The sequence below is a fragment of the Sander lucioperca genome, chromosome 7 (assembly GCF_008315115.2).
Source record: "Sander lucioperca isolate FBNREF2018 chromosome 7, SLUC_FBN_1.2, whole genome shotgun sequence".
NCBI classification, from domain to species: domain Eukaryota; kingdom Metazoa; phylum Chordata; class Actinopteri; order Perciformes; family Percidae; genus Sander; species Sander lucioperca.
Genome location: NC_050179.1, coordinates 31,989,902 through 32,012,499, shown reverse-complemented (window position 1 = coordinate 32,012,499; position 22,598 = coordinate 31,989,902). Strand labels below are relative to the sequence as shown.

Below are 22,598 nucleotides of genomic sequence, written 5' to 3'. Positions count from 1 at the left end.
GATAAATCACGATTTTTCATGCATAAAAGTCCAGCCGGAAATGGGCGGGGCCTATATCACGTGATTCAGTTGGATCCAGGGAACGTGTCGGTACATGATCCGTTCTGCCTGCACAATCCGTTCTGCGCATGCGCAAAATGTTCGCGCATGCGCTGTTGTACGAGGATTTACGACACTGCACGATCTGTTCCACGCTTCCGGTCGACAGCCAAGCTAACGTTAGTTTAGTTAACAGCTACTTTGGCTAACCGCTAGCTGATTGTAGCGGTCTGCCGTTAGCCTCCACAGGCAAGCTAGTTAGTTTAGCTAACAGCTAATTCGGCTAACCGCTAGCTGATTGTAGCGGTCTGCCGTTAGCCTCCACAGGCAAGCTAACGTTAGTTTAGCTAACAGCTAATTCGGCTAACAGCTAGCTGAGACAGCATGTAATAACTTTAAAAGACCCTCAAAATAAAATGTGAAAATAAACGTTAACATATATAACAGCTGTTACGTCAGTTCTACTTTACTTGTGCTCATTTAAAATACAATCACTCAATACTTGTCTTTATTGTTATTAGTGTGAAGTCTTAAGTTAGCTGTAGCCTGCTTTTCCCATTACGTTTGAGTTAACGTTATTTTAGACTGAATCAAGCTGTCAGCTAGCGGTTAGCCGAATTAGCTGTTAGCTAAACTAACGTTAGCTTCCCGGTGGAGGCTAGCCATAGGCTAGCGTGGAACAGATCGTGCAGGTTGTATCATCGGTAAAACAGTATTATCTTGCGAATGCGCAGAACGGATCATGCAGGCAGAACGGATCGTGTACCGACAGAACGTGTGGATATATGGCTTTTAAATGTCCGGTGTACGGTGTGGGAGTTATAGGGCCAAACGCGTTTTTTTCTGCTATAGCGCCACCTAGTGGTGTAAGTGGGTACATTTTTGCACCTGAGGTCCTTAGCAACCCCCCACCATGTACGGTTTAGGCTGTAGTCGGAGTTTTAGGTGGAGAAGAATAATGGAAAACTAGAACTGCAAGCAGTTATGACGGGGCCCAAGCCACCCACGCCAGTCGCCCCTGACGCCCAGGGGAACGCGCGAAAGCGGAATCCGAAGCCGGGCGGCAGGGAGGCAAACGTCGCGAAATATCGAGAGGCGCGAGCCTGCGGTACGTCGCCGTTGGAAACGTAGCGGTCAACAGTTCACCTCCACGCATATACAGACTACCTTTAAGAATTCTCTACAATAAACAAACTTCTTAACCCCCCTGACCGCAGGAGACAGCAGAGAGAAATGAGAGAGTGACCGAGAGGGTGGAGGGGGGAGGCAGGTGTGGTGGTTGAAGGAGCAGGGGAGGTGGTCACGTTGTTGCAAATGGCGTCATAGGCGCCGATTTATGTTTTCCTCCGTGGGTGCTTCATGGGAAATTAAGCATCAATGCCACCGACATAACCAATCACACTATGACAGATGCTCCATTTAGCACCAACTGCAATTGCATATATTGTATCGCCGCCTATGAATGGTGTAGATTTTGGATTGAAAAAGTGAGAGAAAAGAGTTGCATTTGTCCACTGTGAAGGTTGTAGAAACTTTGTCAGGTGGAGTTTCACTGTGCCGTCTACGGCACAGCTTGTGGCTGTGGCGTCGCTGTAATCTCTATTTATAAACGTTTTTATAACTTTAAAGCATTAAATCTTCAAAATATACAGCCATGCGACACACAATTGAAAGCTTAGAGTCTCAGGATTCCATTAAGCCCACACAGAAAGCATAAGATGATTTACAGCAGTAGCAGCAACTGCTACAAAGTTATAATAAATAAAACAATACAGCGTAAACAGCGCAGCCCATGTGTAGTGCATCCTTACCTGTTTCCTTCCCTTTAGCCACTGCGTGGATTTTTTGCCCAAAACTTTTTTTTATTAAATCCCCAAGAGTCCAAGGAAATGGAATATCCAAGCCATTATATCCAAAACGAGCTGTTCGCCTCACAATCTTGACGTTTCTGGCCGAATCAAAACGGGAAATCGCTGAACTGTTTTTCATTTTGGCACTTCTAACGCTGCTCGCTTCTCTCCTGAGGGTCCTAGCAACTTGATGTGGGCGTCACTCTGTTCTCTGACTTCTAAGGTTTTCATGGATACCTGGTATAAGCCAATCGGTGCAGGTTTGGCTGTGATACACCAATAAGAAAGCTGAAGTCTCCTCTGACGCGTTTTGGCCCACGTGTACTCGAGCGACATTCGCTCGGACCAGTTACATTTAAATGCTATAAAACCCGTCTACATTTTTAGCCAATGAGCAGACAAGTCGGTAGAGACCAAATGTGCCAGTGAAATTTTAACCCTGTAATGGCTGGAGCTGTGTCAAAGCAAAAACAGGGCCTCCTATAAGCATATCACACCCTGTGCAGTTTATAATGACTTATTTCTATATATGTATGTATATATTTATTTCAAGTATGTGTATGATTGATGTGGATGTGTTTGTGTATTTGAGAAGTGTTTTATTTTGTACTTTATTGGCTTTTTTCTTTGCACTTTTCAAATGGAAATCAGAAAAACGCACAGACATATATGTAGAAAAGAATTCATATAAAATCAGTTTTTGAGTCTTTTGGCTTCTGGATTTTTTCTGTAGTAAGCTGAGACATGTGGCTCAACCTAGTTTAAAAAAAAAACATAACTCTCCCGCGATCTTATGAGAAAAAACTACACTACCCACAATTAACAATACATTGCCATGTCCTTACTGTGAGACGCCTAAGACAGTGCTACAGGGAGACAGGAAGCACAGCTGGTCATCCTCGCAGTGGCAGACCACGTGTAACAACACCTGCATAGGATCGGTACATCTGAATATCACACCTGGGCCCCGTTTCAAAAAGCAGGTTTAGTGAAAACTCTGAGTTTGTTAACCCTGAGATGAGGGAAACTCTGGGTTTTCGGTTTCAGAAAGAGAGGTAACTTCACCTCAGAGTCAGTTACAGAGCCTGGTCGGGAGCAGGTTTTCTTCAAGAAACCTCAAGTTTCTCTCAGTCTCCTCCCTCTGACACAACAGTCTCTCATTTCCTCATTCATTCAGTCAGTCTGTATCAGGCGCATTTTAGACCAGTTTGTTATCGGCATGAATAAAAAACATTGTGTTGGTTTATTAACCATGTTAGGCAGATTATAAAATGTTTTTTTTTTCTAAAAACATGGCATTTCCTTGTGTCGATGATCCCGTTGATGAAGAAGCTGCTTTACTTTGCAGGGTGTTATATGTCAAGAGATGATATTAAAGCCCCGACATTTTAATTTTCAGATAACTTCCTATCTCAGCGGTATCGTTTTTCTTCCCAGTCTGTTCCCAGTCCCAACCTTATCCGTCCTCATTTCACTAACGTCACCCATCTTGGGCATGCTCTACATCCCAGTAGATCATTTGTGTCACATTAATTTTTTTTTTTTGAAAACAGCAGTTTTCTTTACAACACTGATGATGTGGAGCATTTTAGTAAAGCTTCATTACCATTATACAATTTTTTCCTTCCCTATGATTTCTCTATCATGTTTATAACTATAGTTTTTAGTTGTGCTTTTTAAATATCCCTCAATATCAGCTGCAGCAGGATAACTGCGTGGTTGGAAACAATTACAGTTACTGATATTCTTGTCTATTTTATATTTAATATATCACATTACAATATATTTTTGTTTTCTAACTTTGACAAACATGTATGCTATATACAGTAACTAAACAATACACTACTTAACCACTTAATTTAAAACAGCTAAGTAACTAATGACATATTTAAAAAACATCAGGTTATCATATTTATCAGGTTCTCTTAGCAATCCAGTCCAAAGGCTCAGGATGCTGCAAATGTTGGTAAAATATGAAAATGGCTGGTGGATTTAAGACACAAAATAAGAATGTATTGAATGAATCAAATATGAACATATCTGTCATTGTCAGTGGCTTGTTGATCTTTACATTGTTAGTTAATTTCCTATCCTGGCCTGGGACACACATTCATACGGTTTAATAAAGTACTTATTGGACTTTAACTTATCATTGCACTTAATAAAAATAACGAGTGTAGCTGTCCTCAATTTAGGTCATCCTGTAGTTATCAATGCACTCACCTGTATAGACAGGCATAAACATGTAGAAAGCGATATTTCAATCTGCAAATAACGCATTTTTACAAACACACTAAAACAAAAGCTGTCAGTTTGTAGTCTAACTGTTTATCTTAGTTTGCCAGGAATCTTGAAATTTGGACAAATTCTTCTAAACTTAACAGCTGGCTGAACAAACCAAACTCTCTGCTGGAGCGGTAAAACTATGGAGGTATTATAAGACCAAAACAGACAAAATAATAAATAAAAAAAAAAAGAATAGGCATATTTGGTATAAATTCATTTTATTTTCTTTATTTGAAAGTCCGGCCTCCAGAGTGTCTGCTTAGAAAAATCCTGGCCCTTGGAAAAATGTAGTTGATGACCCCTGATGTTTTTTTTACACTTTATAAAAATCAAATATGTTGTATGTGAGATTTGAAACCTGTCCCATCACAAAACCATTTTGTCGCATTCAGGAACAATCAGAATTTTGAGAATACGACAAACAATAATTTTTTTCAGCATCTTTCTAAAGTTACAAAAACTTTTCCTCTTTACGAATTGTATAATTTAAATGACAACACTAATAAGGGCCAAAACACGTCTAATGGCCGATCTTTGCTAAATTTGGTAGAGAGCCTCTGAGCGTCATGCCGAACTAGCATCACAAGTTTTGTGTTGATTGCATTTACTGTGGCAGAGATATTGCAATTGCAAATTCCCCATTCAAAAGCATTGAGTTATTGGCCAAAACAAATAAATGTTGCTTATAGCGCCCCCTAAAGGCCGATCTTTGCCAGATTTAGTACAGAGCATCGTAGTGGGATGTTAAACAATGATCTCAAGTTATTTGCTGATAACATTTAATTTGGTCGAGATATGTTATGATACGTGTCTGGTAGCTAGCTAGGAAAATTTGTTTGGTCGTCAAATGCGCAAACTTTAACGTAGCAAATTTCCTTGAGTAACTTTTGGTCAGGTCCATCTGGAGATGCTTCCTACCAGGTTTCGTGCTGATCCGTCACACGGCCTAGGAGGAGTTAGAAAAAGTTGGTTTTGCGCATTGCGCGATATTGCGGAAAACAATTTAAGTGGAAATGGGCGTGGCCTATATCATGTGATTCAGCTTGATTCAAGGACCATGTGGATGTAAGGATTTCTAATGTGCGATGTGTAATGTGGGAGTTAAAGGCAAAAAAACATTATAGCGCCACCTAGTGGTCCACATGTGTAATTTTTGGTAGGTGTGGTCCATGACCCATTGTCTATCTACCCTGTAAATGTAAAGTTGTTCACGTTAGTGTAAGTAGTAAATGTAGACGTGGGTCCCATAGGCCACGCCCAATTTGACCCCTCAGTACCCCACTCTAGAGATGACCTCAGGAGTGTCCCTAGATGGTACCCATCGAATTTTGTAAAAATCTGATTAGCGGTTCTTGAGATATAAACTTTTTGTACTTGTAGCGCCCCCTAGTGGCCATTTTTGTAAAACGGGTGGGTGACCTTCAGAGGGTCATGCTAAACAAGAATCTAAAGTTTGGCGTTGATGGCATTTATTTTGGCCGAGATATTGCAAAGTTGGTGTTTTCATAGTTAGCTACACAAATTTGTTTGTGCGTAATATGCGCAATTTTTATCCTATCAAAATTCTTTTTATTAACTTTTTGGGCGTGGCCTATATCACATGACTCAGTTGGATCCAGGGAACACGGGGATGTATGGTTTTTGAATGTAAGGTGTACGGTGTGGGAGTTATAGGGCCAAACAAGTTTTTTCTGCTATAGCGCCACCTAGCGGTGGAAGTGGGTCTATTTTTGCGCCTGAGGTCCTTGCGGAGTTTTGGACCATTCCTGAAAATGCCAACCCCCCACTATGTATGGCTTAGGCTGTAGTCGGAGTTTTAGGTGGAGAAGAAAAATAATGTATGATCAATCAGTAGAAAAACAACAGGGTTCTACAGCCCTGCTGTACGAACGGCATAGCTTTGCTATTGCCCGTTCTTACAGACTCGGGCTTGGACCCCTAATAATGTATGATGATGATGATTAATCAGTAGAAAAACCCTAACTAGAACTGCAAGCAGTTATGACGGGGTCCAAGCCTCCGATGCCAGTCGCCCCCGACGCCCCGGGAAGCTGCGCCACTCGCCCCCGATGACCCAGGGAGAAAAAGCGGGACCTAAAGCATTACGTGGGGGGGGCAAACATTGGTGAATATCGAGAGGTTTGATCCGCAAGGTCTGCGGTACAGTGTGAGCCGCGACGTCTGCGGTACATTGCCGTTGCAAATGTAGTGGTTAACAGTTCATCTCCATGCATACACAGACTACCTTTAACAATTCTCTACAATAAACAAACTTCTTAACCCCCCTGACCACAGGGGACAGCAGAGAGAAATGAGAGAGTGACTGAGAGGGTGGAGTGGGGAGGCAGGTGTGGTGGTTGAAGGAGCAGGGGAGGTGGTCAGGTTGTTGTAAATGGTGTCATAGGCGCTGATTTATGTTTTCCTCCGTGGGTGCTCACAGGCGCACGCCCTTATAAAAAAAAGTGGTCAAAAATGGTTTGCATTTCAGAACCTTAGGAAATCGAGAGAGGCCGAACACACACGCCTATTAACTCGATAATTAAGCCGTAAAGTAGGTTTCATCTCAGGACAGCGCCACTTCTCACAGATACAGATAGCATTGGAGATGAAAAGTTTAAAGGAACACGCCGACTTATTGGGAATTTAGCTTATTCACCGTAACCCCAAGAGTTAGACAAGTCCATACATACCCTTCTCATCTTCTCACCCTTCTCATCTCATAGCTAGCTATGAAAATTTGTTTGGTCGTCAAATGCGCATACTTTAACGTAGCAAAATTCCTTAAGTAACTTTTGGTCAGATCAATCTGGAGATGCTACCTACCAGGTTTCGTGCTGATCCGTCGCACGGCCTAGGAGGAGTTCGAAAAAGTTGGTTTTGAGCATTGCGCGATACTGCGAAAAAGATTTAAAGCAAAAATGGGCGTGGCCTATATCATGTGATTCAACTTGATTCAAGGAACACGTGGATGTAAGGATTTCTAATGTGCAATGAGGGAGTTAAAGGCAAGAAATCATTATAGCGCCACCTAGTGGTCCACATGTGTAATATTTGGTAGGTGTGGTCCATTACCCATTTTCTATCTACCCTGTAAATTTAAAGTTGTTCACATTAGTGTAAGTGGTGAATCTAGCCTTGGGTCCCATAGGCCATGCCCACTTTGACCCCTCAGTACTCCACTCTAGAGATGGCCTCAGGAGTGTCCCTAGATGGTACCCATCAAATTTTGTAAAAATCGGATGAGCCGTTCATGAGATATAAACTTTTTGTACTTATAGCGCCCCCTAGTAACCAATTGTCGTAAAACGTGTGTGAGACCTCCAGAGGTTCATGTCAAACAAGAATCTAAAGTTTGGCATTGATAGCATTTATTTGGGCTGAGATATGGCAAAGTTGGTGTTTTAATAGTTAACTACACAAATTTGTTTGTGCGTAATATGCACAATTTTTATCCTATAAAAATTATTTTTATTAACTTTTTGTCAGGTCAGTCTGGAGATGCTACGGTCCAAATTTCGTGCAGATCGGTCGCACGGTCTAAGAGGAGATCGAAAAAGTAGGTTTTTGATATATTGCGATTTTTCACACATAAAAGTCTAGGCGGAAATGGCCGTGGCCTATATCACGTGATTCAGTTGGATCCAGGGAACACGTGGATATATGGTTTTTAAATGTCCGGTGTACGATGTGGGAGTTATAGGGCCAAACGCGTTTTTTTCTGCTATAGCAACACCTAGTGGTGGAAGTAGGTCAATTTTTGCGCCTGAGGTCCTTGCGGAGTTTCGGACCAGTCCTGAAAACGGCAACCCCCCACCATGTACGGTTTAGGCTGTAGTCTGAGTTTTAGGCAGAGAAGAATCATAATGAAGAAGAAAACTCAGTAGAAAAACAATAGGATTCTACAGCCCTGCTGTACAAATGGCATAGCTTTGCAATAGCCCGTTCTTACAGACTCGGGCTTGGACCCCTAAAAAAATTACACAATGGAGCTTTAATGAACCTTGGTTGTACAGTAGAGCCATCAGTCTTGTCTCTCAGAGAGAGAGACTTTTACACACAGCTCAGAGGCTCAGAACGCTAGCACGACAGGCTGCGGCTGCTGCTTTCTCCCTCAAATTTGTGTTTTCTGCTTTCCCTACTGCTTCTTGTCGCAAACTGAGTAGGGATTATATGGTTACACACTCAGCAACTTGACTACTAACTTTGATGGATTAACCTGCAAAAATTGTCTGTTAATTACCTTCATCCTTGGTGGCTAGAGCTCGTGGCCTCGCCGCCACTTCCTGCTGTTGTTTCCGGCCGCGGCCACCCAGCTCTACGTCCACCAAACCCACTTCCATGCTCCCTCCATTTTCCCTTTCTGACTGTTTAGATGAAGTTAAAACCTGGTTCACTCATAACTTCCTTAAACTAAACAGTAACAAAACAGAACTGAACAAGTCCACTCTTCCACTCAGGTCAAGAGCCTCGGTGTCATCCTCAATAGCACACTTTCTTTTGAAAAACACATCAATAATCTCACCCGGTCTGCTTACTTTCACTTAGGCACCATACACCGTCTTCGTCCATCACTTACACTCAATAATACTGCTACTCTCATCCACGCTCTTGTCACTTCCCGTATTAATTATTGTAACTCCCTCCTCTCTGGTTTACCCTACAAGTCCCTCCATAAACTCCAATTGGTCCAAAACTCAGCTGCCCGTATTATCACCAGAACCTCCAACAACTGAACCCGTTACTCCACTCCTTAAACAACTACACTGGCTCCCTGTCCAATACCGTATTGACTTTAAGATTTTTCTTCTCACCTACAAAGCCCTCCATAATCTCACTCCTCCATACCTCTCTGAACTCCTTCAGCCCTACACTCTATCCCAAACACTCCGATCCTCTTCTTCCTCACTGCTTTTCACTTTTTCTTTGCCCGACATTCTGCGCCTTTGGAACTCCCTCCCGTTATACATCCGTACCATAGAGTCTCTACCCACCTTTAAAACCTCCCTCAAAACCCACCTGGTTTCCAAAAATCACACCTTACTAGTTAATTACAGTAATTAGCCTGAGTTAAACACTAGCTATCAGTTATCACTAGCTTCAATTTACACAAATCATGAAGGTTTTTTTTAAATATGTATTTATTTATTTTGAACAAAAGTTAAAAGTAATTTCTTCCATTTTCTTCTTTTTTGTTTAGCTTATTAAAAAATATATATAATTAATTCTAATTTTAATTATATTATTAATTTCTTAATTATTTTCATCAATATAAAAAAGGGAGGGAGAGAGGGAGCGTTACACTGAATGTGTTTTCCTGGCTAATAAAACAATCTCTCCAAATAAGAAAAGAGAAGCAGCAATGTCATAAACTTTAAATTATTATTATCATCACAGTGTTGCTGTCCAGAAAAAAACTTTTCTGTATTTCCAAAGAATCAGCTTTACATTAGGCTAAAATTGATCTACATGGCTACATTCAGGTAGTGACCCTTTCTAAACTCACAAAGGAGCATTAAGGATCTTTAAATGTCACGCTTGAGTTGCAAGGTTTAGTGAGGACAGCAGTTTGCAAATTTTTAGCCATCCACTTTTAGATAAACAAAGAGCAGCATTTAGGACTCTATATCTGTGGTGGAAGAAGTATACAGATCCTGTACGTAAGTAAAAGAACTAATACCACACTGTAAAAATACTCTGTTACAGTAAAGTAAAAGTCCTGCATTGAAAATACGAAGTAAAAGTATGTAAGTATCAGTAAAAGTAGAAGTAGTAGAAGTAGTAGAAGTAGAAGTAAAAGTACTCAATGCAGAAATATCCTCACATTTTAAAAACTGATAACAATCCAAACAATCCTAAACAACTAAAGCTGTCAGATTAATTTAGTGGAGCAAAAAGTACAATATTTCTCTCTGAAATGTAGCGGAGTAGAAGTAGAAAGTGGCATGATAAGATATTTTTGCTGCATTGGTATTTAAACTGAACTAGGCTACTTCTTCATTGGAGATTTCTTCCTACAATGTAAAGGAACATCGATGGGTTGTGCTTTTGAGCCGGAATATACTCATTTATATGTTTTTGTTTTTACAGTCATGTTTTAACACTAATAGAAACACATTCCTTGTTAAATTTCTCAAACGGCTTACATATGATATATTTTGCATATTCCAAGCAACTAGCAATCATACTATATAAGGGGCAAGTACGGCTCCTATATATTGTATAGATAGATAGATAGACTTTATCCCAAACTGGAAAATTACTCTGTTACAGCACCAAGTTACAAGGACATACACACATAATCACTCACTCACTCACTCACTCACTCACTCACTCACTGACTACCTCACACACATACAGAAAATGCATGAATAAGATAAAAAGTAAGATACAACTAAATAAGATAGCAAAAGATCAAAATATAGATAGACTACAGACTCTGTACTACATTTAACAATTACTTATTAAACACTAAATATTAAAATTAAATAATAATATATAATTAATAAATAACCAGCTTTTCAAAATGACAGTTGCAATGTGCAATTTTAAGCTCAGTAAACTATTTAAAAAACATGTGCTATAACAGTGTTATAAAAGTGAACTCTTCTCCAAAACAAACAGCTCTGACATAACAGAGCTCAGCCCATAGCTTCACTCACTCAAAGCAGATAGTATGCGTGAAATAAAAACAGGACACGTAATTTCACTGTGTGTAGTGTTTAACTACGCCTGACAACAGCCATAGACTGTATATAGAATGGACCAACAGATCCCGTTGCTCTGGACGGAGACCAGTGAAGGCCATTAGAAGCACTTTTCCGGAGAGCCCAGAGCGTTACTGCGCAGCCTCCAACTGAGAGAGACAACGTAAATGTGACTTGAGCAACCTGTCTGAAAGTTGTAAGTCTTCTGGTAGCTGTGCCAAGAGAAATCTCAATCATTCCGAATATTGCAGAGACGGAGAGTGTAGGTATATGTAAGGAGATAACATGGACACAGGCTAATTATTGCTAACTAAAATGCTAGTTAACATTAGTAATTAAACTTAAACAGCTAATGTAAGTCCAAACTGCCTGCGAGCTTCTCCTGTACTATACGGTAATTCCTCTACTATGCGACAGTAAGTCCCGTGGTTATTCAATAAAATTTTATTTATAGTATCAAATCATAACAAGAGTTATCTCGAGACACTTTACAGATAGAGTAGGTCTAGACCACACTCTATAATTTACAAAGCCCCAACAATTCCAATAGTTCCCCCAAGAGCAAGCATTAGCAGTGGCTATTGCGACAGTGGCGAGGAAAAACTCCCTTTTAGGAAGAAACCTCGGCAGACCCAGACTCTTGGTGGGCGGTGTCTGACGGTTGGGGTTATGACGGTACGGGATGTAGCATGGCACAGCAGAGCATGGGTGGACGCGGTGGACGCAGCAGGACGTAGCCGGGCATTGCAGGGAATCGCAGAGCGTAGCAGGGTGTAGCAGGTCCATAGCCACAGCTGCACCCAAGACCCAGGTCTTGGTGTCGCCCTAATCCGAGGCGATGTTCTGGGCGAAGAAGAAACATAAGGACTCCGGGGAGTAAACTCCCCAGAGCTAGGTTAGTAACAAGCACTTCTGAGACAGGATGTGCATAAAAGGAAACAAAAGAAAAGAGCGTGTCATAAGAAGGAACTTCCTCGGCAGTCTAGAATTATAACAGCATAACTAGGAGAGGCACTATATTATTGATTATACGATAGGTAAATCTGATGACTGTAAAGAGAAGCAGAGAAAAGCAGGGGTGATGTGTCTGCAGCTATACACCCTGCCCCGCCGGTCTAGGCGTTCACTGCAACTCCTCACTCCCTAACTATAAGCTTTATCAAAGAGGAGAGTTTTCAGTTTAGTCTTAAATGTAGCGACGGTGTCTGCCCCCCGAACCCAGATTGGGAGCTGGTTCCACAGGAGAGGAGCCTGATAGCTGAAGGCTCTGCCTCCAATTCTACTTTTAGAGACTCTAGGAACCACAAGTACTCTGGATTCTGGGAGCGTAGTGCTCTAGTGGGACAATAAGGTACTAAGAGGTCCTCAAGATATGAAGGAGCTTGACCATTTAGAGCTTTATAGGTCAGAAGAAGGATTTTAAATTCAATCCTGGATTTTACAGGAAGCCAATGGAGAGAAGCTAATACAGGAGAAATATGATCTCTTTTCTTCTTCTTGTCAGAACATGCGCTGCAGCATTCTGGATCAGCTGGAGAGTCCTAAGGGACTTATTTGAGCATCCTGATAATAAGGAATTACAGTAGTCCAGCCTGGAAGTAACGAATGCATGGACTAGTTTTTCAGCATCGTTTTGAGATAGGATGTTCCTAATTTTAGCAATGTTACGAAGGTGAAAAAAGGCTGTTCTAGAGGTTTGTTTTAGATGGGCGTTAAAGGATAGATCCTGATCAAAAATAACTCCTAGATTTCTGACAGTAGTACTGGAGGCCAGGGCAATGCCATCCAGAGTAATTATATCTTCGGCTAATGATGTTCGTAGGTGTTTTGGGCCCAGCACAATAACTTCGGTTTTGTTTAGTTTAACATCAGGAAATTGTAGGCCAGCCATGATTTTATATCTTTAATGCAAGCTTGAAGTTTAGCTAGCTGGCTGGTTTCGTCTGGCTTGATTGACAGATATAATTGGGTGTCATCCGCATAACAGTGAAAGTTAATTGAGTGTTTCCTAATAATATTGCCTAGAGGAAGCATATATAAGGAGAATAGAATTGGTCCAAGCACTGAGCCTTGAGGAACGCCATGGTTAATTTTAGCGTAATTGGAGGGTTTATTGTTAACATTAACAAATTGCGATCGATCAGAGACGTAGGACTTAAACCAGTTTAGTGCGATTCCTTTAATGGCAACTAAATGTTCCAGTCTCTGTAAGAGGATGGTATGGTCAATAGTATCGAATGCAGCACTAAGATCTAATAAGACAAGTACGGAGACAAGTCCTTTGTCTGAAGCAGTTAGAAGGTCGTTAGTAATTTTCACCAGTGCCGTCTCTGTGCTATGATGCTTTCTAAATCCTGACTGAAAGTCCTCAAATAAGCTATTGCTATGTAGAAAATCACATAACTGATTAGCGACTACTTTCTCAAGGATCTTGGAGAGAAAGGGAAGGTTAGATATAGGTCTATAGTTGGCTAAGACCTCAGGATCGAGGGTGGGTTTTTTCAGTAGAGGTTTTATCACAGCTACTTTAAATGACTGCGGTACATAACCTGTCAATAAAGACATATTTATCATATCTAGCAATGAAGTGTTAACCACGGGTAACGCTTCTTTAAGTAGCCTCGTTGGGATGGGGTCCAAGAGACAGGTAGATGGCTTTAGCATTAATTGTTGAGGGTTTGTAGGATAAAACCAATCTAAGTATATGTCAGGTCTAGTCGTTCTTTCTAGCAGTCTGTCAGTTAAAGGTGACCCATTAGAGGTTGGGGGCAAGAGGTGATGAATAGTATCTCTAATTGTTATAATTTTATCATTAAAGAAACTCATGAAGTCATCACTACTCAGAGCTATAGGAATTAGATGGCTCAATAGAGCTGTGGCTATCTGTCAGCCTGGCTACAGTGCTGAAAAGAAACCTTGGGTTGTTCTTATTTTCTTCTATTAGTGATGAATAATAGTCTGATCTGGCCTTTCTTAGGGTCTTCCTATAGGTTTTCAGACTGTCTTGCCAGTCTAAACGAGATTCTTCCAGTTTGGTGGAACGCCATTTACTTTCAAGTTTGCGCGAGATTTGCTTTAATTTACGAGTTTGGGAGTTATACCAAGGTGCTAGTTTCCTTTGCTTCATCGTCTTCTTTTTAAGGGGAGCAACAGAGTCTAAAGTAGTCCGTAGGCAGGCCGTAGCACCGTCTACGAAATTATCAATTTGAGAGGGACTAAAGTTTACATAAAGATCCTCTGTTATATTACGGCACAGTAATGAGTTTAGTGCTGTTAGAATATCTTCCTTAAATTTAGCTATAGCACTGTCAGATAGGCTTCTAGTGTAGAAGCTTTTATCTAATTTCGTATAGTCGGGTAGTAAGAATACGAAAGTTATTAAGAAGTGATCTGATAATAAAGGATTTTGCGGGAATACTATTACGTCTTCAATTTTGATGCCATATGCCAGCACAAGGTCAAGGGTGTGGTTAAAACAGTGCGTGGCCTCATGCACACTCTGACTGAAACCAATTGAATCTAGTAGTGAGTTGAAAGCAGTACTAAGGCTATTGCTGTCAACGTCCACATGGATATTAAAATCACCTACAATAAGTACTTTGTCTGATTTTAGGACTACACATGATAAAAACTCAGAATATGGACCTGGCGCTCGGTAGACAACAACAAATATAATAGGCTGTACTGTTTTCCATGTTGGATGCTGAAGATTAAGAACGAGATTTTCAAACGAGTTATAATTTAGTTTAGGTTTAGGATTAATTAACAGGTTTGAGTCAAATATGGCTGCAACTCCCCCTCCTCGGCCTGAGCCTCTAGGAATTTGAGTATTAATATGAGTGGGAGGAGTGGCTTCATTTAGACTGACATACTCTTCATGGCCCAGCCATGTTTCAGTTAGACAGAATAGATCAATTTGATTATCGGATATCAATTTGTTTACTAGTATTGCTTTAGAAGACAGAGATCTGATATTTAGTAGACCGCATCTAATTTTCCTATCCTGTTCTATCATTGCAGTGGTAGTTGTAATTCCAATTAGGTTGTTAAGTATTGCCCCTCTTTTGGTTACCTGTGATTTAACTGATCTGAGTTGAGTTACAGACACTGTCTCGTTTTTTGGGGCAGGTTGTGGCTGACGTGAACTGGATGCTAAATTGACTATGTTTGCAGTCAACTTCTTATTACTTACGGGATTCAACACTTTGTATGGTCTATTGTTGATTATAACTGGAATAGTACTAGTACTACATGTTACCCTGCAGAAAACATTTTCAGATTCATTCACTTGTCAAGTGCCATTAGGATCAATACCTGGGGGGCATGAATCTGTGATATTTTCAACAGAATGTCAATACTTAACTTTCAGTGTGGTCGTTATGTTGTCAGATAGTTATAACACAATCATTAGCCTATTTTTACAAAAACGTCTGCTATGGAGCCATAACATGAGATACAAGGTAAGGGAGCCTTTTATACATTGTCGTGTTTCTTTAGAAATAAACAATGGACAAATAAAGTCTTTAAACGCTTCAGATGTAAAGTTATTCGCTGTCAAAGTGACGTCAAAATGAATGGCAGTCAATGGGACATAGGAGGTACCGTTGTGAGGAGAAGCTTACCCCCTTGGCAACAGCCGGGACATTGAGAATTCACGCGCGAGAGGTGATGGATAGTTCCAGTCACTTCGTCATGTATTCACTTCATTGAAACAAGAGAAGAAAGCCTCACTGATGTGAAGATCAGGTCAGAGATACATATATAAATGCTCTCTGCCTGCCATATGCCAACGCTCCGGTAAGTCCACTCACCCCGTCTCTGCCTGGGCATGCCCATAGACAGTATATAATGGACCAACAGATCCCGTTGCTCTGCACGGAGACCAGTGCAGGATATTAGAAGCACTTTTCCGGTGAGCGTTGAGCATAGCCTCCAACTGAGGGAGACGACGTAAATGTGACGTGAGCAGCCTGTCTGAAAGTTGTTAGTCTTCTGGTAGCTGTGCCAAGAGAAATCTCAATCATTCCCAATCTTGCAGAGACGGAGAGCGTAGGTATATGTAAGGAGATAACATGGACACAGGCTAATTATTGCTAACTAAAATGCTAGTTAGGGCCCGAGCGCCGACAGCGGCGAAGGCCCTATTGAAACTGAAGGAATTATTTTCTGCAAATTAATTGGCTTTTTGAGGGGCTTATCATATTCAAAAACTCACCAAAATTGGCGGTCGCATCAAGTCTGGTGAGAATTTACGTATTTTAAGGGTTTCGGGAATAGGGTCACAAAAATGGCTCGCTAGTTCCCCCTAAAGAGTTAAAAAAAATGTAGCTGCTGCAGTGCGTTTAACGTAGACTCACGAAAGTTGGTACACATATGTAACATGTCAAGATGTACAAAACACGTCATTGGAGCCATACCCTAAACCCAACAGGAAGTCCGCCATTTTGATTTCAAAGTTCGAAATTAGTGCGATTTTGGCCATTTCCACGTCGTACTTTAACGAACTCCTCCTAGAGATTTCATCCACTCAACTTCAAATTTGGTCTGTGCCATCTTAAGACATTAAAGATGAAAAGTTGTTAAAATTGGCTCGAAACTTTTCAGGATTCATAGGAGTCCAACCCTGAGGACAAATAAAGACCGATATTTACTTAAAGTCATAGCGCCCCCTAGTGGTAACAGGAAGTAGGCCTAAAAGTCAAGGTGCTATACTTTAACGAACTCCTCCTAGAGATTTCATCCCATGGACTTCAAATTTGGTCTGTACCATCTCAACACCTTAAAGATGAAAAGTTATTAAAAGAAGGTCATTTTGAGTGTTTGAACAGCGATGAACAAAGAAATTGTTGTTACTTCAGTGTACGTTGTCAATTTCTCACGATTGACAAGGGTCCAGGTCTGAGGACATCTACAGGCCAATATTTACTTTTGGTCATAGCACCCCCCACTGGCAACAGGAAATGCGCCTTATATGACAAACTTACTTAGTCAGGCCACGCCCCTTTCATAACATTTGAACCATTTAAGGTAGAGTCTTGTGTGAGGTGTGATTGAACTCAGCAGAGTTCCTTCTTCATTGGTGATGGTCTGGCCCGCCCCCTATGCTTAAGCCACGCCCCTTTCATAACATTTGAACCTAGAGATTTCATCCGATCAACTTCAAATTTGGTCTGTGCCATCTGAAGACATTAAAGATGAAAATTTGTTAAAAGAAAAACTTTTCGTCATAGGGCGTGGCCGGGGCAGGGCGGCCATTTTGTGCGTTTCGCCATCAAAACAGGAAGTGGGTGTAACTTGAGTGTACACTGTCCAATTGGCTCAAAACTTTTCAGGATTCATAGGAGTCCAACCCTGAGGACAAATAAAGACCGATATTTACTTAAAGTCATAGCGCCCCCTAGTGGTAACAGGAAGTAGGCCTAAAAGTCAAGGTGCTATACTTTAACGAACTCCTCCTAGAGATTTCATCACCTTAAAGATGAAAAGTTATTAAAAGAAAAACTTTTCGTCAAACGGTGTGGGCGTGGCGGCCATTTTGAGTGTTTAGCGATGAACAAAGAAATTGTTGTAACTTCAGTGTATGTTGTCAATTTCTCACGATTGACAAGGGTCCAGGTCTGAGGACATCTACAGGCCAATATTTACTTTTGCTCATAGCACCCCCCACTGGCAACAGGAAATGCGCCTTATATGACAAACTTACTTAGTCAGGCCACGCCCCTTTCATAACATTTGAACCATTTAAGGTAGAGTCTTGTGTGAGGTGTCATTGAACTCAGCAGAGTTCCTTCTTCATTGGTGATGGTCTGGCCCGCCCCCTATGCTTAAGCCACGCCCCCTTTCATAACATTTGAACCATTTGAGGTAGACCCTTGTGTGAGGTATCATTGAACTCAGCAGAGACTTCCTTCTTCATTGGTGATGGTTTGGCCCGCCCCCTATGTTTAACCCACGCCTCCTTTCATAAATGGTGACCCGTTTAAGGTAGAGTCTTATGTGAGGTATCAATGAACTTTTTATTGGTAAAGGTTTGGCACGCCCCCTATACTTTGGCCACGCCCCCTTTCACAGCTAATGAACTGTAGGACGTAGAGTCTTGTGTGAGGTATCATTGAACTCAGCGGGGAGTTCACTTTTCATTGGTGACGATTTGCGGTGTCTGAGTGCCGTGCAAATGCACGGTCGCAAGGAGCGGCGTCCACCAGTAACCCCGACGCGCGCAGAGGCGCGAGGGCCCGTCCATCGCTGCTTGCAGCTTTAATTTTGTATTAAGCTACAATGTAAGTTAATAGGGACAATTTTGCAGCTTGTATTAACGTTCACAAAAGTGCTTGTTTTGACATTGACAGGCTCAGATTATTATTCTAAGTGTCTGACAACTGACGATGAACATTTGCCCCTTAGGTTTACATTGCAGCCCGGTCTGTGGCTGCTGGTTACAGCGTTCACACTTGATACTGGACCAATTTCAAAGATTGTTGTTCCTATCAGCCACTTACACACAAAAACATAGGAAAATAGGGTCCAGGTAAAAAAAACGGTAGTTACCCTTTAATAAAATCTATCTAACTATCTACCTACACTATACTTTCAACAAAACATATACTGTATTTCTCATAGAATGTACACACTAGCCAATTGCAAATATATAAAGAAATCTTGTACAGAAAAAAAGATACAACAGCTAAATAACCAGGAACCACTGTATAATATGTGCAAGAAAGAAGAAAAAATGCTACATTCAATTGTGCTTCCCTTGCAATGCAACAGAAAAATCTTTTGGCATGACCCAACCATCCCCCTACAACAATCTGCTGTGATATCCTCACAACCATTGCACCTAGTAGACGGTAATCAACTTTTACAACACTACCACATAACTATTATGTATAATATATGTGTGACAGGTTATTGTGATTGTTGGTTTGTAAAGTTTGATGGATGGTGTTAAAGCTAGAATGTCCCCAAAAAGGCAGCAGTGGAGCAAAAGGTGGTAATGGTATCTTGATGAAAATAATTTATAATTGAGTAGTAAATTTACTGAATTTAAATTAATAATGTATTTTTTAAGCTACACAAAACAGAAGAAATGATAAAGAAAAGAAAATAGAAGAAATGAGAGGATCCTTTGCATGTTAAATAGTGGTAGGCAATACAAAAAAAAAATTATAATTGAATAGTAAATTTACTGAATTTAAATTAATAATGTATTTTTTAAGCTACCCAAAACAGAAGAAATGAGAAAGAAAAGAAAATGGAAGAAATGAGAGGATCCTTTGCATGTTAAATAGTGGTAGGCAACCCCCCCAGGCTTACAGAAATGGTTTCACCCTACTGCTCAGCAGCCAATGGGAACTTAGTACACTCACCCATTCAAACTGGAGAAGTGGCCAAATGGCTCAAAATCACGTGAAATTAACACGTAAACAACGCGTTGTCTACGTGTTGTTAACTTGTTGTTTACGTATGAGAAATTACGTGTATTTGAACTGTTTGGCTTTCCATATAATTACAAATAAAACGTTACACTAGTTATCTCAAGCACGCATAGCGATCTCCTTTTAGCGACTTTCTTGCTAATTCCACAGGGGTTGTGGGAATGTTTACACACTGTTAGCTCTGTTAGCTAGTTTACTTTAGCAGTTAGCGGTGGTTTCTCTCTCTCACTCTCCGGCTCTCTGTTGATCTGGGCGTCAAATTTAGCTATTCCTATGCCTCCTAATGTGACAAATGAGCATGTAATAACTGTAGTTTATTTGTCGTGTTGGAGGCAAAGCTTCGCACCAGGGAAACTCAGCTGTATCTTAGCCCCAGTAACATTAATCGTTGCGGGCTCATATAGCTCCCGTCCCCTGGCAGCAGCGGGGACGGCTGGGTGACTACGTTAGCTACTGTCCAAAACAGCCCATAAGTGTCAGATTCATGGAAAAGGGATGGCAAACTGCTTTGCAATTAACGTTAAGGATTTAAAATTAATTCGTCACTCATGTTGATTACCGGGGCTCAGTGGGCAGACTTACCGCTCACCCAGAAAATAAACAGTAGGGTGCAGATTCTAGATAGTAATCCTGATAGTAAGTAACGTCTTTATACGCAAACAAAATTATCTTTGGTGTCATCATTTTAAACTGGCACTGGTGGCATAACTTTACCTCTTCATGCTTCTCTCCAGAAATTATGCGTTCACGAAGTATCCACTTGCTGGGAATTAATAGCATTAGTTGATTTACGGAATGAACAGAAATCAATTTATTTGTAAAGCACGTTTTACAACATTCTGTTTAATCTTTGTGTTTGGGGAAAGGTATCAAGTCTTTTCAAGCCAAAAGTCTCAAGTCCAAGTGAAGTCATGAGTCATTGGTGTTGAAGTCCAAGTCGAGTTGCAAGTCTTTCCTGAAATTCTCGAGTAGAGTCTAAAGTCATGTGACTCGAGTCCACACCTGCTAATAATGTACAGTAATGTATGTATAGTAATGTGTAATACCAAATACTGTGATATTTTGAAATACTGTTATTGTACTATGTAAATCCCATTGCAACCTATTTTTTCTACCAAATCACATTAGCAGGTAGCCTAATAATTTATTAACAGCTGAGAAGGCTTTCTCTGTAAGCTCTTGTTTCAAAGTACAAGAGTTTTATTCCTTACCATACTGATAATGATGATTATCATTATGATAATAGTAAATATGTGTCACCAGGTCAGAAGGGCCAGTATACTGTGAGCACAATGACTGATGGTCCAGCAGAGAACGCTGGTGTATGCACTGGAGACAAACTGATCTGGATCAATGGAGCCATGGTGTCAACGCTCACACACTCCACTCTCAACAGAACTGTATGAATCCAGTTTCCTCAGTCTGATCTCATGTGTGTTTTTGTTAGACTGAACATGTGTGTGACTCCTGCAGTGTGTTTGGTTCTCAGGTGAAGAAGAGTGGTGACTCAGTGACGGTGCTTGTCATTGACCGTGAGAGTGAGTCTTGCTATGTCAGGAGGAAGATGCCCATCCTGCCTGTGGTGGCACAATGCTGCGGCCTCCCCCACACTGCCAAAACCATGCATCTGGTTAAAGGACGTGATGGATACGGCTTTCTGCTGAGACAAGAGAAGTTGGCAGGCACTCGACGGATAGGTTAAAGATGCACTGATGGTCACATGACAACAATCACATTCATACACAGACACATACAGTATATACACACTCACCTCGTAGATATATATAGTTTGTATTACACAAAGATAGTAAAAACTGAGATATCGAAAGCATCATTTTAAGTCTTCAAGTGATATGGGCAGAATATGTGTAACTAGAAATTGAATTTGAACTAGAAAATGCATTTCCTGCGGAAAATGCGTGGGAATGCTGAATAGCTGAATTGCTAAAGCTAAACTGGTTGAATAGCTTAAATCAGTAAGAAGAAGTTGAAGTAGTGAGAATAGTTGAAAAAGTGGAAATCGTTTTAATACATATGAATTTCATTAAAAAGTTAAAAGCTTATGCTGAACCATTGGCTTCAAAAGTTGAATAATGACAAAAGACGTAGAACATTGTGATTTCTGAGTATATTTTCTAACTGATAATCACACACGAATGCAGAAATATGAAACAAATAGTACAAAAAATCTTAATGCTCAAATGCACTACACTGCTAAAAAATCAGGAAAATTGTTAGAGTTGGAAGCTAAACTGCATTACCCAAGTGAAGAGCTAAAATACATTGTTAGAAAAGCTTGAAGCTGAACTGTAATACTGTCAAAGATGAAAGTTGAAATGAATTACCTAAAACGGCTGAAAGAAGAAATACTTTGTATTATTATCAGACACTGCATAGAACGAAAAAGCATCAATCTAGCTGATATGAGATGTGAAATATATTAGGTAAAAAGAATGGGGCTGAACAAAAGGAAAGAGAGGACAGAGAAGGAGAGAAGGAGAGAAGGAGAGAAGAGAGGAGAGAAAGAGAGGAGAGCCAAAATAAAACATGAATAGCTGAATTGTTAAAGCTAAACTGGTTGAATAGCTTAAATCCATAAGAATAAGTTGAAGTAGTGAGAATAGTTGAAAAAGTGGAATGACATCTTGATCAGGGACACATTGACTGATGTACCCCAGTGGGATTTGAACCAGGATCTCCCACGCCAAAGACATGTGCCCTATCCACTACACTATCATCTGTATAGATCACAAATGTTCCTTTAGCACTTATGAAGCCTCTCTTTGATCATTAATCACCACACCTGCTAATGAGCGCGAGACAGTGTGAGAGAACCGTAGGTTCTTTATTTAGAACTGTAGGTGAAAGTATGAAAGGCTGAAAATGTTGGGAGCGGAAGAAATTTTAAAGGATTTGAAGCATGATCTCATTGAATTCATTGTTAAAAAAAGTGTTAAAAAGCTTAATATTTTAAAAAGTATAAATAGTAGAAAAAAAGTTGAAGAAGTCCCGTCGTTAGCTGAAAGTGCTGAACATTTTAAAAGTTGAATGGTTTTAATAGCTCAATGTATGCAGAAGTTACGGAGAGCCAAAAAACGTACGGAAGAGGGAATAAAAACAAGAAACAGAAACAAACAGACAGAGACAGACAGACTGAGACAGAGAAAAACAAACAGAGAGACATGGACAGACAGAGAGAGACAGAGACAGGGAGAAACAGAGACAGAGACAGGGAGACAGAGACAGACAGAGAGAGACAGAGACAGACAGAGAAAGACAGA

General features: G+C 40.6%; 1 protein-coding gene and 1 long non-coding RNA gene across 3 annotated transcripts in view; both read left to right on the top strand.

Annotated features, from left to right (window-relative positions):
* The window catches only part of LOC116034644 (Na(+)/H(+) exchange regulatory cofactor NHE-RF3-like), a 116,274-nt gene that overhangs the window by 31,404 nt on the left and 62,272 nt on the right, over positions 1-22,598 (top strand). For both annotated transcript variants that reach the window (XM_036003359.1, XM_036003358.1), the window contains exons 7-8: positions 20,581-20,717; positions 20,807-21,014. In XM_036003359.1, the coding sequence (XP_035859252.1) occupies positions 20,581-20,717; positions 20,807-21,014 (345 nt within the window). The remainder of the gene's footprint in view (positions 1-20,580; positions 20,718-20,806; positions 21,015-22,598) is intronic.
* On the top strand, positions 18,633-19,387 carry LOC118495466. The gene is made up of 3 exons (XR_004897902.1): positions 18,633-18,695; positions 18,909-18,910; positions 19,351-19,387. It is a non-coding gene; the product is annotated as an uncharacterized LOC118495466 (long non-coding RNA).